This window comes from Gigantopelta aegis, chromosome 7 (assembly GCF_016097555.1).
Source record: "Gigantopelta aegis isolate Gae_Host chromosome 7, Gae_host_genome, whole genome shotgun sequence".
Classification (NCBI taxonomy): Eukaryota; Metazoa; Mollusca; class Gastropoda; order Neomphalida; family Peltospiridae; genus Gigantopelta; species Gigantopelta aegis.
In genome coordinates, this window is record NC_054705.1 from 32,876,839 (window position 1) to 32,895,096 (window position 18,258).

The 18,258-nt window shown below is 43.0% G+C and overlaps 1 protein-coding gene across 2 annotated transcripts in view; it reads right to left on the reverse strand.

Moving 5' to 3' along the window:
- Window positions 1-5,065: 5,065 nt before the first annotated feature.
- Window positions 5,066-18,258, reverse strand: part of LOC121377759 — a 40,242-nt gene continuing 27,049 nt past the window's right edge. Inside the window, exons 7-11 of one of the 2 annotated variants that reach the window (XM_041505847.1) lie at window positions 17,300-17,413; window positions 16,624-16,712; window positions 13,766-13,903; window positions 12,670-12,858; window positions 5,066-9,967 (exon numbers count right to left, since the gene is read on the reverse strand). In XM_041505847.1, the coding sequence (XP_041361781.1) occupies window positions 6,402-9,967; window positions 12,670-12,858; window positions 13,766-13,903; window positions 16,624-16,712; window positions 17,300-17,413 (4,096 nt within the window). In that variant the 3' untranslated portion in view covers window positions 5,066-6,401. The remainder of the gene's footprint in view (window positions 9,968-12,669; window positions 12,859-13,765; window positions 13,904-16,623; window positions 16,713-17,299; window positions 17,414-18,258) is intronic. The other variant, XM_041505848.1, reaches the window with a different exon arrangement.

Sequence of the window (18,258 nt, forward strand, 5' to 3'; positions counted from 1 at the left end):
TTTAACGACGCACTCGAACACATTTTATTTTACGGTTATATGGCGTCATACATATGGTCAAGGACCACACAAATATTGAGAGAGGAAACCTGTTGTCAGCACTTCGTGGGTTACTATTTTTGATTAGCAGCAAGGTATCTTTTATATGCACCATCCCACAGACAGGGTAGTACATACCACGGCCTTTGATATACCAGTCGTGGTGCACTGGCTGGAACGAGAAATAGCCCAATGTGCCCACCAACGAGGATCGATCCCAGACCGACCGGGCATTTTACCACTGGAATACATCCCGTCCCCGGTAAGATGCAAATTCTACCGGACCAAACACAATCATAAAGTATAAACGAGAAATAATTGCTGGGCCGATGAGACAGCAGGCAACAATATATCTCCCTGCCCGTGTAAATGTTGACCAACAAAAAGTGGTCGGGACGTTTGTATTTTGACCCCTGAGTACTGTATTAAAAACCTGTTCATGGGTTATGCTTAATTTGATGAGTTGCTGTGCTATTTTAGTCATTAAAAAGGCGGGGTCAAGATGTAGACCAGTGGTAAAGCGCTCGCTTGCTGCGCAGTCGGTTTGGGATCGATCCGCGTCAGTGGGCCCATTGGGCTATTTCTCGCTCCAGCCAGTTCACAAACGACTGGTACATCAAAGGCTGTAGTGTGTGTTATCCTGTCTATGGGATGGTGCATATAAAAGATCCCTTCCTGCTAATCGAAAAAAGAGTAGCACATGAAGTGGCAACAGCGGGTTTCCTCTCTCAATATCTGTGTGGTCCTTACCCATATGTCCGACACTATATTACCGTAAATAAATTGTGTTGAGTGTGTCGTTAAATAAAACATTTCTTTCTTTCTTTCTGTTCGTCAAGAAACATAATACAATATGAATGGCAGCTAACTCGGGTCCGTCTCTTTATTGTCAAAAGCAACGTCCTGCCTTAACTAAAAATACAAAATAAAATCCGCTGGGAGAGGGTACTCTAAACAAAATAACTAACACTGATTGATTCAATATAATGCAAATGGGATTTTTATGAATAATGTGTAACAAGCAACCCCCCCCCCCCAAAAACCCAACCCTCCCCCCCCCCCCAAAAAAAAAACAACCCAACCCATTTTGGTATAATTTTAATTATGACTTTACTGGTTGCGCTTTGTATGTTGTGGACATGATTCAAATATAAATTACAACTACACTGTTTGGGGTTCACGTCATTATATACAAAATGAAACGAACGAAATAAGATTTAAAAAAAAAAAAAAAAAAAAAAATCCCACCTCCCCCCAAACCACAACTTCCCCTCACCCCACACTATGTCGACTTAGGTACTTAAACAGTCGATAAAACAAATACACTAATTATTTAGAAGATAATTGGCCACTGAATGAAAAGAAGCAGCAACTGAATAACAATAACATAGTAACTACATCATAACAATAGTCAAACAATCTTCGTAATACGGCTGACATCTTTAATATATCGATGGAAAGAAATAAGGGATCACACAAACACTAACAGTAAATACTGACTGTCAGTGGCGTAGAGGGGGGCGGGGGCAGGGGCAGGGGCAGGGGTCCATGCCCCCCCCCCCCCCCAATCAAACTTTTTTGGTGATTTTTTAGTTATTAAATTGTATAAAATCATACATGCATACATACAGTGTGGGTTACTCACCAACATGGGTTTTGTTTTGTTTAACACCACCGCTAGAGCACGTACCACCTATAAAATCCTGGTTATGGCAGTGGTGACATAACAATGCACCCGCCCCCATTTAATGGCCCAGCACGTACTCTAATAAGGAACCAGACAAAAAGAATACCGGTTCCGAGTACACAACTGCAATGCACCCGGGGGAAGCTGAACAAAAGAATATCGGCCTCCCCCACCCAAAACCCCAATACTTGCTGCTGGTAATAACTTAGTACTTGGTGATGCCTCGACCAGAAGCGGTCAGGCCCTTTATAACGGTCCTATGGGCAACCTAGGGAGACACCACAGCATCGTAGAGGTCTAAAATTAACGAGCTACTCTCAATTCACTAATATCAAAACCTATATTAGCTCGGCCATTTACCTTTCGACCGACCGTTCAAAATTGCGCCAAATTCTCTCGATCAAAATTGCGCACCCTTTTCTCTTTGGCATTTAACTGCTCCATTCAAATTCCTTAGCACCACCACCACCCCCCCCCCCACCCGCCTGCTACCGATTTGATCGAGCTGCTGGTGCTCCCTTGCACCTGCCAGTGCAGGCGGTCCCTCCTCTCTCCTCCCCCCCCCCCCCCCCCCCTTTCCTGTCATGGACGGCTCTTGTGCCCACGACAGGCGTGCGCTACAACAGCTTGTTCTGAATGTGCACGTAAAACCCTATGACATGACATGTGGTGACTGTAGGCAAAACCCTCAATCCATAGTTTAAAAGTTAAAGTTTGTTTTGTTTAATGACACCACTAGAGCACTGATTTATTAATCATCGGCTGTTGTTGGATGTGAAACATTTGGTAATTTTGACATCGTCAAAGAAAGAGAACCCGCTACATTTTTCCATTAGTAGTAAGGGATCTTTTATATGCACCATCCCGCAGACAGAATAGCACATACCATGGCCTTTGATATACCAGTCATGGTGCACTGGCTTGACCAAACCGACCACACATCAAGCGAGCGCTGTACCACTGGGCTACGTCCCGCTCCTCCCTCCCCCACCCCTTTGTATGAAATACAGATGTTACTACGTCAGAAGTAAATAAAACTTGGTCTACAATTCGCGTGCTACCTTGTGTTTTCTTATTTCTTTCCATCAGTAAACTTATACACATATAACTATGGTTTCGGACAGTTTTTTTTCTTAAGGCGACATAAACCCGTGACGAGTGAGGTATACATAAATGAACATGAAATAATCACTTTCGGATCACAATAGAACATTTAAAAAAAAATAAAAAAAAAATAAAATAAAAAAATAAAATAAAAAAAACCTGACAGGAAAGCACATACCACAGCCTTTGACCAGTTGTGATGCACTGGTTGGAACGAGAAAAACCACAATCAGTTGAATAGATCCAACGAGGTGGTTCGATCCTGCGACGCAAGCACCTCAGGCGAGTACTCAACCGACTGAGCTAAATCCCACCTTTTAATTACATAACTACCGTATACACTTACGGCGATCTTAGCGCTACGATCGCTGCGTAAAACCTGGTGCTGGGCTTTAAAAATAACTCAAAGCTATATACAGACATACGTGTACCTATCGAGCCGTATTTGGGAAGATAATAAAAGCAAAATAATTAAAAGTAAACCAATGTGATTATTATTATGTTTAAAATGCAGATATATTCTAGATAACATTCTGCCTGCTATAACCTGGATCTTAAAAACAGAACTCAAAGATATACAGACATACACGAACCTATCAGACCAGATTTGGGAAAATAATCAGTGGCGGATCCAGAAGATTCATTGGGGGGCGGGGGGGGCAATGACAAATGTTCCAAAAGGGTTCCTCAGATTCTCCAACATAAATTTTGTTTTATATAATGTTATATATATATATATATATATATATATATATATGTCGCAAAATTTAAGGGGGGGGGGGGGGGGGGCGGGTCCTTGTCCCCCACCCCCAGATCCACCACTGGTAACAAAAGACTTTTTGAAAAAAATTAATCTACAGCCACAGTAACATGAATGATACATTCAGTGACAAAATCAGAGGATCTCTAGATACACAGCATACTTATCTAAATACCAATTGTGGGAGATGTATAAAAGAAATAAAAATAAAATATGTATCATCTGAATTTAAAAAAACACACAAAAAAACACAATAATTAAAACAATTTTTAAAACATGATTAAAATACCAAGACATTTGGGGTAAAACTGTTTCATGGGTATTATAAAGTTACAGTATTTTCCATAATCATCATCATCATCATCACCAACATCATCATCATCATCATCATAAAAATAATAACCTAAAAATTAATAAAAGCAGATTTGAAAGTAGAATAAATTAAAACAATTTAACAATTTTAAAATGTAAACAAACCCATTAATTGACATTCAGGATAACAGTCCTTCATAGTTAATATATTACCTAGATTGTGGAGGTTTTAAATATAATAATTAAAAACAAATTACCTTTGATATTTTCACAAAAATTAAATGCCCCCCTCACCAAATGGAGATTTCAAATATAAACAGAATTGCAAGTTGTGATGCAACAAAAGTAACCCGTAAAACTGGACACTAAATGTGATTAATTTACAAACCTGTAACACATTTGGATAATATCATAACAGAGTGAAACAAGAGTTGTGACTTCAAAATAGTGAAATACCCTTCAAAATAGACTAAAACTCGACTCCGTAACTGTTACTTCTCAGATGCACGTGAGTTTTTAAAAATATGAAAAATGAAATTTGTGATATTAGAAACACCAGGATGACCAGAAACACTACGGTTGTACAGAAATTGATAATCTAAACAGTAACATATAAGTAAGGTTTCATTTCATTGATCATAAATGGCTCCGATAGTGAATAATATGCCTTTAAAGTTAGCATTTTGAAAACTAGGGTCTGTCCCTTTAATTACTGCAATTTCAACACTTTACCAATCTAATTAAAATTAGCTGCACTGGTTAATTACTATTACCTGTGGATCTAACAGGACCAATCAAAACCTTACTTGCAAATGATGCCAGTGATTTGAAAAGAATTTGAAAACATTCGGGATTATGCTGAGGGTATACGAAATGATTCAGATGAATTACTAAGTATGCCGGAAACTAATTTCAATATAAAATTTTATATAAAATTGATTCAAGACGAAAAAAAACATGTGATGGTATAGCCATAAAATCTGTTTATACTAGTATACAATCCAGAGTTTATTACTGCACTTTTCCACCTGTTTTTTAATGTTGAAATAGACCAACAAGTTCGCCTATTGCATAAATAGTCTCGCCCGATATTTTTAGAACTTGTATCCTCCCGAATAACGCTATAAAAAGCAGTGTAATTGGTCGATATTTAAATTGTTATTTATAGATGAAATGTCACCTGGACATGTGAGTCCACGCAATGCTGTTAGATCTACTGGCAGACCACTAGAGCTAATTTTAATCAGATTCACACTTTAAATAATTTTTGAAAGCATATCTGACAATTAAAATCCGTTACATTAATTTTTTGTTTTACTGTTAAATTTGCTGAATAAGTGATGGGTATGTTTTGGATTTCTCCATTAAATGCCCTGGTCCCAAGCGACTATTATGACTGAGAAAAAAAACATTTGAGAGAAAACCAATATTCAGAGAAAACACTGAAAAACAATTACATAAAAGAAAAAACGAAAAAAACTAAAAAAGAATGTTAAGCATCTTTTGAAGAACACTGATAACTTAAATATATTTTCCAAGACATTCCTGACTTGAAAAACTAAATTAATAATAGTAATAATTAAAAAAATAATAATAAAAAATATTTCCACGATATGTTTACAAACCCTGTAAATTAAAGCTATTTTTGTTAATACAAACAGACTGACAATTAAAATAAAGCATACCCAAACAGTTTGATGTGAAATCACATTTTACCCATCATGCTGTTTTTTAAACACGACATCCACGAATAACCTTTATGACTGTTGATCGTATATATACAGTGTATAATTTTAAAGAGAGTTAATCATATATACATTATAATTGCTGTTTTGGACCAAAGCATATATTAAATTTTTGCTTGCTGCTACTCGCATAGCCATTACCATTTTGGCAAAACTGTTTTTGTTTTGTTTAACGACACCACTAGAGCACATTGATTAATGAAGCATCGGTTATTGGATGTCAAACCACTGGCAAAAATAAGTGGTTTTCACCAGGCAACACATTCTGTCGGCAAAGATTCAGAAAGGGATAAGCATTGAACAGCATTTAAAACTGGCAGCAAACAGAAACTTAATAAACATTTTGTCAATTTTAACCATTTAGTTGAATACGTCAATTACCTAAAAAAAACTACTTTGCATACACAGACACAAATGAAAAAAGACCAAAAAAAAGAAAAACAAAAGAATGAGTTTGTCAATTTTAACACTTTAAAATGTAGTTGAATATAAATAAATGAAAAACAGGAAAAAAAAATGAAAAAAAGAAACAAAGAAAGTTTGTCGATTTTAACCATTTAGTTGAATACATCAAATTAAAAAAATCCCACCCCACTTTCCATACAGACAAAAAGGGGGAAAAAAAAAAAAAAAAAAAAAAAAAAAAAATTGTTGATTTTAACCATTTAGTTGAATACATCAAATACAAAAAAAAGAAAGAAAAAAAAAAAGACATACAAAATATTTATCGTAACATTACTAAGTTAAACACTGATCATAATGTAAACTTAACATCTTTGCTCCCCGCATTCTTTAAGCTCTCCGACTTTTCAAAGTCGATGCTGGCGTACGACAGAGGGGGCTCAGCCCGCTCTTCATTCGACGACGGGTGTCTGCTCTTAATCCGAGGTGACCTCAAAGTCGCGTCGCTCTCTCCCACAGCCTCGGCTGATCCCAGATCGAGCGACGCGTAATTCAGCACTTTCTGACTGCCGTCCTGCTGCTGTGTGGTGGTGGTTGTCGTCGACGTCGACAGGGAGTTGCTCGTGAAGGACATCTTCTCGTAGGCGCTGAGATCCGCGATGCTGTGGCGACTGCGAGGATTGGAATCCACTGTGAGGGTCACCCCGGCCGTCTGCTTATCTTCGGCATCGTCCAGAGTCAGCATGCACGGTGTGCTTCCCGGCCGCGACATCCCAGCCATGCCAGGATCCAGAGTGTCGGTGACTACTGCGGCTGATGCTGGAGGTGTGTTTAAGATCCCAGACGGCGAGAGCAAGGGCACGTCTGAGGTATCCCTCGACACGACCACGCCCTTTGCGGACCCTCCGGAGCTGTGTTTTGACCGCACGGAATCGGAAGACAACGAACTTCCACTGGCGTGTTTGCACCTAGAGTCCGGAAGTACGGGTTCGTCTTTCAATGACATGTTTCCTTTGAGTGATCCCCCCGACGCATGCTTAACTCTGACGGAGTCCGACGACAGTGTAATATCTTTTGAGATCACCCCTCCTTTCGAAGACACTCTCATCTCCTTCGAAGACGGCACAATGCTTTTCGAGACGACGCCCCCCGATGACACCTCTTTCGTGGGCACGAGGACACCTTTAGGAGAAGTTGCATCTCCTGAGGGCGCCAAGACACATTTTGGAGATACTACTGAAAGGATCTTTTTAGGGGACAGAACGACCCCTTTCGACGACCCACCAGAGCCGTGTCGGTGAGGTGGTTTCTCGTTGCGATTCTCAACCAGCTTACCGGCGCGGTTGCCGTTTTGACTTTCTTTCAGTTTCTTTCCCGCGCTACTACTGCTGCTACTGCTCTCTGCTAAAACAAATCCCGAAATTGGCACATTGGAACACTGCGTAATCCTAACACCACTTGGTGCATTATCCGGCTTACTGCTTCCTCTTGGAGAATACGAGCAATCGCTCTGTTCACAGCCACGACCATCGGAATACCTCTGCACATTCGAATCGTCAGCATCACTTTTCACAAAGTCAAAATTGAAAAAACTGTCCGCGGGTTGTGAATACCTGCTCGTTGGCTTTACACCTCCAGACGGTGGCACGCTTTTGTTATAACTTACCACTCCTTGTTGCAGCCCAAGCGCGGCCTTTTTCTCGGCTGCACTCATTGAAATCATCGACTTTATTGCCTCTGGTGATTTAGAACTTTCCTTAGATGCTGGCACCAATCCCGGTTCAAAACCGATATAGTCCGACTGAACACTTTCCTTAGGTTTGCATCTCTCCTTGTCCTCGTTTGATTTCTTCTGACGAACCGACTTCAGCGAGGACTCGTTCCGCATGGGAGAGAACTCTATATACTCGTCAGCAGCTTCCTCCGTGCGTACTTGTGACGCTGCCTCCATCTGCTGTGTCTTCCTGAACGCAAAACCGGATGAACCAGGAGACCTAGCTGCACCACTGTCAACCGGCGATGACCCGTCGGACTCCACTTTCGAAGACCTCTTCCACTTGCTGTGCCGTTTCTTTTTCGGGTCTTTTGACCCGACATGTTGAGATGACGACTCACTATTGCCGAGTCTAGACGCACTCTGGCCGCTTTTGTGTGCTAGTGACTCGCTGCTGCCTAGTCTAGGCACGCCCTGGCTGTTTTTGTGAGCCAGTGACTCGCTGTTGCTTAGCCTAGGCACGCCCTGGCTGTTTTTGTGTGCCAGTGACTCACTGTTTCCATGTCTAGGCATGCCCTGGCTGTTTTTGTGTGCCAGTGACTCATTGTTGCTTAGTCTAGGCACACCCTGGCTGTTTTTGTGTGCCAGTGACTCACTGTTTCCATGTCTAGGCACGCTATGGCTGTCACTAACATGACTCGTGGACGACGACTGTTTTGGTTCATACATGACGTACTCATCCCTATTCTCATGCACATCCTTCGGCTCATACATTACGTACGCCTCTGGTTGCTCAGGGACAGTGCCCGGTCTACCATGAAGGTCACTCTTTCGGCTCTCCCCACCTGCCAACCTTCCTGAACTGGAACTGCCCTTCTTGCTGCCGGCACCAGATTCGGATGGCGCCGGTGCAGCCGACATTCTGCTTTGCTGAAAATGGCTGACGCTCTTCTTGGAGGCAGATTTGCTATCAGATCCGTCGTTCCTCTTGGACTGTGAAACGGAAACAGAGTCTATCTGTCCCGGCTCGAAACCAATGTAATCTGACTCCACGGCTGGGTGGACCGTCGTCGTCGGGACTTTAACTGGATGATGAACCGAGTGACTGTCTTTGTGATGGGAATGAGAATGATCACCAGCCTTCTGAGCAGCTTCACGATGGGAGTGACTGTCACTGCCGCGATGGGAGTGACCGCCGCCGCCGCCGCCACGATGGGAGTGACCATCGTCGCTGCCGTGATGGGAGTGACCATCGTCACCGTCGCCCTTCCCATGATGCTTGGCCAGAAAATCTGTGGCATCCATGTTCATGTACGAGTCGTCTCCGCCGTGGTTCGAGCCGGTGCCCTGCAGCACCTTCTCGTCGCTGTGGGAAGTGGTCATCACTGCGGCCGCCGATTCCTTCATCTTGCCACGACTCGGGGAGGCCGTCCGACTGCCGATCGTCATGTCTATGTAGCCGCCCCCCTGCTGTGTGGGCGGGAGAGGCGACGGCGTCTTGCGCTTCTCAATGTTCATGTCGACGTACTCCGTGTTGAGCAGGTTCGTCTTCGTCCTCAACTCCTCCGACAGCTTGCGCAGCGACTCGTTCGATGACATCCGCAGCGAGTCGCGCGAGCCATGACTCATCGAGTCGAGCGACGCCCGGTGCATCAGCTCCTGCGACGTCATCCGCACCGACTCATACGAGCCCAGCTTCGAGGCGAGCTTCATCTTGAACGGCTTCGCCTGCTGGCCATAACTGGACGAGCGTGGGCGGTGTCCCTGGTACGCCTTCCCGAAGCTGGATGCCCGGGGCCGGCAGCCGTAGCTGTCGCTGGCCGTCCGCGGCCGGTGGAAGTCCAGCTCCATGAATGAGTCGGAGTCATCCGACCGGTACGAGCTGTCCGATTTGTAAGACGCGCTCAATGGACTGGGACTGGTGGCGTAGTCCATCGGCAGGTTGCGGCTCTTGTGTAGCAGGTGCGGCGCACTGCAGCTCTTCCCGTTGTCGATGGATCCCTTCTTGGCGGCCATGAAGTCGTGCGTGACGGCCGCCTTGCCGAGGATCTTGGTGGGCGGCTTGCTGCCCAGGGAGTACGTCCGCTTGATGAAATCGCTCGTGTCGTTGGTCAGCAGGCAGGCGGCTGGCGTCGGACGCAGGTTGCTTGTGTCGATGGCACTCTGTTCAAAACTCGGCGACATTGGCAGGTAGCCTTCGTTACCTAGAAAGAAAAAAAAGAAAAAAAAAGCTTTTAAAAAGGTGTAGAGACAATGAGATGATGTGTACAGGGAAATATTGGGAGGTAGCCTTCTTTACCTAGAAAGGAAAAAAAAGAATTTGTTTTTTAAAAGGTGTAGAGACAGATGGATGGACAGACAATGTGGACTGGGAAATGTTGGCAGACAGCCTTCGTTACCTAGAAAGAAAAACTAAAAAAAAGCTTTTTAAAAGGTGTAGAGACAGATGGATGGACAGACAATGTGGACTGGGAAATGATGGCAGACAGCCTTCGTTACCTAGAAAGAAAAACTAAAAAAAAGCTTTTTAAAAGGTGTATGGACAGTTGGATGGACAGACAATGAGAAAATGTAGACAGGGCAATATTGGCAGGTAGCCTTCGTTACCTAGAAAGAAAAACAAGAAACAAGCTTTTAATAAGGTATAGAGACAGATGGACGGACAGACAATGAGAAGATCTACGTACATGTAGACAGGGAAATATTGGGAGGTAGCTTTCGTTATCTAGAAAGAAAAAGAAAAAAACAAGCTTTTAAAAAGGTGTAGAGAAAGATGGACGGACAGACAATGAGACGATGTAGACAGGGAAATATTGGGAGGTAGCTTTCGTTACCTAGAAAGAAAAAAAACAAAAACAAGCTTTTAAAAAGGTGTAGAGACAGATGGACGGAAGGAAATGGTTTACGACGCACTCAACACATTTTATTTACAGTTATATGGCATCAGACATATAGTTAAGGACCACACAGATATTGAGAGAGGAAACCCGCTGTCGACACTTCATGGGCTCCTTTTTTCTATAAGCAGCCAGGGATCTTTTATATGCACCATCCCACAGACAGGATGGCGCATACCACAGACTTTGATATACCAGTCGAGGTGCACTGGCTGGTACGAGAAATAGCCCAATGGGCCCACCGACGGGGATCGATCCCACACCGACCGCACATCCATCTGTCTCTGGGCTACCTACCCTATTTTTTCAAGGATGAAACATGAAATACACTCTTTTTTTTCCAAGCCCTATTAATTTATTCATCTATCTGTCCACCCGTCTGTTCCTACATACATATTTGTTGATCATTAACACAATTTTACAGCTAATATCTAAAAAGAAAACCGTTTTGTTTTTCTTTACATGTAGAAAAGTGGAGTGATGTGTGAGGTAACACTAATATACGTAACACTGTAGACTTACTTCCACTCTTGTGTACTGTCGGCAGTGGAGTGCTGTGTGAGGTAACGCTAAAACACATAACGCAGTGGAGTGCTGTGTGAGGTAACGCTAAGACATGTAACGCAGTGGAGTGCTTTGTGAGGTAACACTAAGACACGTAACGCAGTGGACTGCTGTGCGAGGTAACACTAAGCCACGTAACGCAGTGGAGTGTTGTGTGAAGTAATGCTAAGACCAGTAGCACTGTATACTTACTTCCTCCCTCGCGTACTGTCGGCAGTGGAGTGCTGTGTGAGGTAACACTAAGACACGTAAAGCAGTGGAGTGCTGTGTGAGGTAACGATAAGACATGTAACGCAGTGGAGTGCTGTGAGGTAACACTAAGACACGTAAAGCAGTGGAGTGCTGTGTGAGGTAACGCCAAGACACGTAACACAGTGGAGTGCTGTGTGAGGTAATGCTAAGCCACGAAACACAGTGAAGTGCTGTGTGAGGTAACACTAAGACACAAAACACAGTGGATTGCTGTGTGAGGTAACACTAAGACACGTAACACAGTGGAGCGCTGTGTGAGGTAACACTAAGACACAAAACACAGTGGAGTGCTGTGTGAGGTAACACTAAGACACGAACACAGTGGTGTGCTGTGTAAGGTAACACTAAGACACAAAACACAGTGGTGTGCTGTGTAAGGTAACACTAAGACACAAAACACAGTGGAGTGCTGTGTGAGGTAACACTAAGACACGAACACAGTGGTGTGCTGTGTAAGGTAACACTAAGACACAAAACACAGTGGAGTGCTGTGTGAGGTAACATTAAGACATGTAACGCAGTGGAGTGCTGGGTGAGGTAACGCTAAGACACGTAACACTGTAGACTTACTTCCACCCTCGCGTACTGTCGGCAGTGGAGTGCTGTGTGAGGTAACACTAAGACACGTAACGCAGTGGAGTGCTGTGTGAGGTAACACTAAGACACGTAATAGTGGAGTGCTGTGTGAGGTAACACTAAGACACATAACGCAGTGGAGTGCTGTGTGAGGTAACACTCTGTAGACTTACTTCCACCCTCGCGTACTGTCGGCAGTGGAGTGTTGTGTGAGGCAACGCTAAGACAAGTAACACTGTAGACTTACTTCCACCCTTGCGTACTGTAGGCAGTGGAGTGCTGTGTGAGGTAATGCTAAGACAAGTAACACTGTAGACTTACTTCCACCCTCGCGTACTGTCAGCAGTGGAGTGCTGTGTGAGTTAACGCTAAGACAAGTAACACTGTAGACTTACTTCCACCCTCGCGTACTGTCGGCAGTGGAGTGCTGTGTGAGTTAACGCTAAGACAAGTAACACTGTAGACTTACTTCCACCCTCGCGTACTATCGGCAGTGGAGTGCTGTGTGAGTTAACGCTAACACAAGTAACACTGTAGACTTACTTCCACCCTCGCGTACTGTCGGCAGTGGAGTTCTGTGTGAGGTAACGCTAAGACAAGTAACACTGTAGACTTACTTCCACCCTCGCGTACTGTCGGCAGTGGAGTGCTGTGTGAGGTAACGCTGGGGCACATATCCATGTATCCCGTGCTCTTGGTGTCGATGCGGATGGGGATAGGTTCAGACGGCGGCGGGGGACCAGGACTCATGTTCATGTAGGAACTGCCGTTTTCTTCGGGCACCGCGGGACCAGAATCGTGACTGGCTGTATAGAGAAAAACAATTATACAGTGTAAGAAATCATACTAAGCCTGTTCCGGAATTGTCCAAAATGGGGTGGGATGGGACATTGGAGAGTTAAAGTGTTTTGTTTAACTACACAGCTAGAGGAGAGTGTGTTTTGTTTAAAGATACCACTTGAGGACAGTGTGTTTCATTTAAGGATACAACTAGAGGATAGTGAATTTTGTTTAACAACACAACTAGAGGACAGTGTGTATTGTTTAATGACACCACTAGAGCACACTGGCTCATAGAGCTCTGGACTTTCTGAGTATCCACTTCAAATCCCATGAATGAAGGTAGATTTATCCATTCAATGAAGGAAGGAAGGAAATGTTTTATTTAACTCAACACATTTCATTTATGGTTATATGGCGTCAGACATATGGTTAAGGACCACATAGAAATTGAGGGAGGAAACCCACTGTCACCACTTCATGGGCTACTCTTTTCGATTAGCAGCAAGGGATCTTTTATATGCACCATTCCATAGACAGGATAGCATATACCACGGACTTTGATGTACCAGTCGTGGTGCACTGACTGGAGCGAGAAATAGCCCAATGGGCCCACCAATGGGGATCGATCCCAAACTAACCATGCATCAATCGAGCTCTTTACCACTGGGCTACGTCTCCCCCCCCCCCCCCCCCCCCCATTTAATGTTTGCACTTAGAGCCTACATTGCAACATACATGTAGCTTTAATTTGAGGGAGGGTTCTTTTTATGTAGTAGAGTTGCTACAAATTGATACTACTGGATGTATCTTGAGGCAAATGTCCCTACTAGTTCATTTTGGTAGTGTGCTGGACTCTCATACACAGAGGGTCCATGGTTCGAATCTCTTTAGGGGAGATCGATTCATTTGTCATAGATACAACTAACTTACTTGAGAGTGACCCTGGGGTCATGTCCACATATCCAGAGGGAGCTGTCGCTGCCGTGGGCGGAGTCACGTTACCAGGTGTCATGTCCATATATGGAGAGGCGTGGCTAAGATCTTCATCATAGTCATGTCGCAGTTTTTCTTTTTAAAAAAAAATACGGAAAAAAAAAAAACGATGTAGAAAATTATTATTGGAAACAAAAACTTCAATATACATGTTCAGGAATGTTTGGTTATTCATTGTCAGGGCATCTAGATTATGGTAGCCGGCTAGTAAATAACTATTATTGCCATGCCCGAGGGCTAGTGAAATTTTTTGGGGGGTACAATATTGCAGTTCAGTCTATTTTTGTAATTATGAACCCATGGCTAGTGGATTTTGTACAAATCTTTGAAGCCCCCGACTGTTTTTTTAGATATGTCGCTAATCTTAATGATAAAAATTACATGTATTTTCTTCAAATCTGCTTTGAATTTTAACACTTGAATATTATCTCTTTTGTCTCATCTTATTACCCCAGCAGGCACTCATAATGAGGAAAATAAAAATCGTAATTTCTAACAGAAATTATCATGCATTGGTTTAACATACACTACTACATGTATTGGATGGTTTAACTCCAACAAACCAATCACCTTGTCGGTACTAAATATGACATCATCACGATTTGGCAAAGCACACAATGACGTCATGTAGTTTAAAGCATTTGCCTTTACGTCTTTCTGGTTTCAGTTTTAAACTTGTAATAAAATGGTAGTTTAGTGCAATTCATTATAGATTCTTTTTTACAGAATATATAGAACTTTGGGTTTTGAAAATTATCTGTGAACCGGGAATAAAATACAAAGTTAAAGCAATACCCAGAACAGTAAAGTAGTTTACGTTATTTCTATATACATGGACGTGTAGCTGATGTAGGCTATATCGAAAATAAAGGCTTTTAAAAACCCCAAATAGCTGGTAATAAAGAGAATAACAAACTCGGTACCAGTTATTATCAAATTTATGTCCCTCATGAAATAATTTTCACTCGGGACATAAATTTGATAATAACTGGTAACTGATTTATTATCCTCTATATACTACAAGAATTCTACAAACTACATGTAAATATCTCGTCTACCATCAATTTTCAGTGCATTGTGATGAACATCCATAGGTGCAACTATAAACCAAGTTTCACTGACCTAGTTTCACTAACGTAGAACTTGTAGTTTCAGAAAGAAAGAAAGAAATGTTTTATTTAACGACGCACTCAACACATTTTATTTACGGTTATATGGCGTCAGACATATGGTTAAGGACCACACAGATTTTTGAGAGGAAACCGCTGTCGCCATTACATGGGCTACTCTTCCGATTGGCAGCAAGGGATCTTTTATTTGCGCTTCCCACAGGCAGGATAGCACAAACCATGGCCTTTGTTGAACCAGTTATGGATCACTGGTCAGTGCAAGTGGTTTACACCTACCCATTGAGCCTTGCGGAGCACTCACTCAGGGTTTGGAGTCGGTATCTGGATTAAAAATCCCATGCCTCGACTGGGATCCGAACCCAGTACCTACCAGCCTGTAGACCGATGGCCTGCCACGACGCCACCGAGGCCGGTAATTTTGAGACAAGTTTCTAGAATTGTTTTTCACTTTCTCGCATTTAAAGAGATTATTTCCCACTATACAAAATGAAAAGATACATTTTTTTTTTTTTTTTTAATGACACCTCTAGAGCACATTGATTTATTTATCATCGGATAATGGATGTCAAGCATTAGCACTGGTAATTTTTTACATAGTCTTACAGTGAAAACCTGCTACATTTTTCTTAATGCAGCAAGGGATATTTTATATGCACCATCCCACAGACAGGATAGCACATACCAAGGTCTTTGATATACATGTACCAGTCGTGGTGCATCCCACAGACAGGATAGCACATACCAAGGTCTTTGATATACATGTACCAGTCGTGGTGCACTGGCTGGAACAAGAACTAACCCAATGGGCCCACCGACAGGGATTGATCCTAGATCGACCACGCATCAAGCAGGTGCTTTACCGCCTTGGACTAAGTGTGTATGATATTTTCAGAGATGGACAAGGAAGGAAGGAAATGTTTTATTTAACGACACACATTTTAGTTACGGTTATATGACATCGGACATATGATTAAGGACCACACAGATATTGAGAGAGGAAATCCGCCGTCGCCACTTCATGGGCTACTCTTTTCAATTAGCAGCAAGGAATCTTTTATATGCACCATCCCACAGACAGGATAACACATCCCACGTCCTTTGTTACACTAGTAGTGGAGCACTAGCTGGAACGAGAAATAGCCCAATGGGCCCACCGACGGGGATCGATCCTAGATCGATCACGCATCAGGTGAGCGCCGTTAGAGACTGACTAGGAAGAAAAAGAAGTAAAGTTTGTTTTATTTAACGACGCCACTAGAGCACATTGATTTTTTTTTTATTATCATCGGCTATTGGACGTCAAACATATGGTCATTCTGACACTGTTTTTTAGGGGAAACCCGCTGTCGCCAGATAGGCTACTCTTTTACAACAGGCAGCAAGGGATCTTTTATTTGCGCTTCCCACAGACAGGATAGCACAAACCATGGCCTTTCTTGAGCCAGTTATGGATCACTGGTCGGTGCAAGTGGTTTACACCTACCCATTGAGCCTTGCAGAGCACTCACTCAGGGTTTGGAGTTGATATCTGGATTAAAAATCCAATGCCTCGACTGGGATCCGAACCCAGTACCTACCAGCCTGTAGACCGATGGCCTAACCACAACGCCACCGAGGTCGGTCAATTAGGAAGAAAGACAGAAAAACAACAGAGAAGAAACCCACCACTAGAATCTTTTGGCGTTGAACAGATAGAGGATGTTTCAGACACGTCCTCTTCATCTATTTTATCTCCTGGTTCAGAACTGGAGTCTCTGCAAGAAAGAAAGAAAGAAAGAAATAGGGGCGAGTGAAAAACAAAGTAACAAATACACAAATCAATAAAGAATTTATTAATTAATTAGGAGTTCCTGAAAATTCTTAAAGTTCATTTGCCATGGGGCCAATGAATTTGAATACTGGAAGGCTATTTTGGTTTTGTTTACACCCACCATACTGAAAATATATGCATTTAATATTTTTCGCAAAGTACAGCCGTCGAAGGAAATGATTTATTTAACGACACACTCGACGACACATTTCATTTACGGTTATATCGGCCTTGGACATATGGTTAAGGACCACACAGATACTGAGAGAGGAAACTCGCTGTCACCACTTCATGGGCTACTCTTTTCGATTAGCAGCAAGGGATCTTTTATATGCACCATCCTACAGACAGGATAACACATATCATGGCCTTTGATATACCTGTCGTTTTGCATTGGCTGGAGCGAGAAATAGCCCAATGGGCCCACCGACGGGGATCGATCTCAAACCCGACCACGCATCAAGCGAGCGCTGTACCACTGGGCTACGTCCCCCCTTATAGTTATAGTTACTCAATGCAAATGACACGTACAAGAAATCAGTGGCACTGCACACAGCACCGATGGATCCACTGTGACGCGATGAATGTGACTCAGCACTGTCTGAACGGAACCGGTGAGATCCCTGGATCAGGTGAGACGACGGACTGAAAACAACACACAAAACAAACGTTAGTGAGATTAAGCTGTCTGAACGGTAAGATCACGGACTGAAAATAACACATAAAACAAATGTTAGTGAGATTAAGCTGTCTGAACGGTGAGATCCCTGGATCAGGTGAGATGACGGACTGAAAACAACACAAAGAAACAAGTGTTAGTGAGATTCAGCTGTCTGAAGTGTGAGATCCCTGGAGCAGGTGAGACGACGGACTGAAAACAACCCACAACGTTAGTGAGATTAAGCTGTCTGAACGGTGAGATCCCTGGATCAGGTGAGATGACGGACTGAAAACAACACAAAACAAACGTTAGTGAGATTCAGCTGTCTGAATGGTGAGATCCCTGTATCAGGTGAGATGACGGACTGAAAACAACACACAAAATGAACGTTAGTGAGATTCAGCTGTGTGAACGGTGAGATCCCTGGAGCAGGTGAGATGACGGACTGAAAACAACACACAACGTTAGTGAGATTAAGCTGTCTGAACGGTGAGATCCCTGGATCAGGTGAGATGATGGACTGAAAACAACACACAAAACAAACATTAGTGAGATTCAGCTGTCTGAATGGTGAGATCCCTGGATCAGGTGAGATGACGGACTGAAAATAACACATAAAACAAACGTTAGTGAGATTAAGCTGTCTGAACGGAACCGGTGAGATCCCTGTATCAGGTGAGATGACGGACTGAAAACAACACACAAAACGAACGTTAGTGAGATTCAGCTGTCTGAATGGTGAGATCCCTGGATTAGGTGAGATGTCGGACTAAAAACAACACACAAATTTTAGTGAGATTCAGCTGTCTGTACAGAACCGGTCAGATAC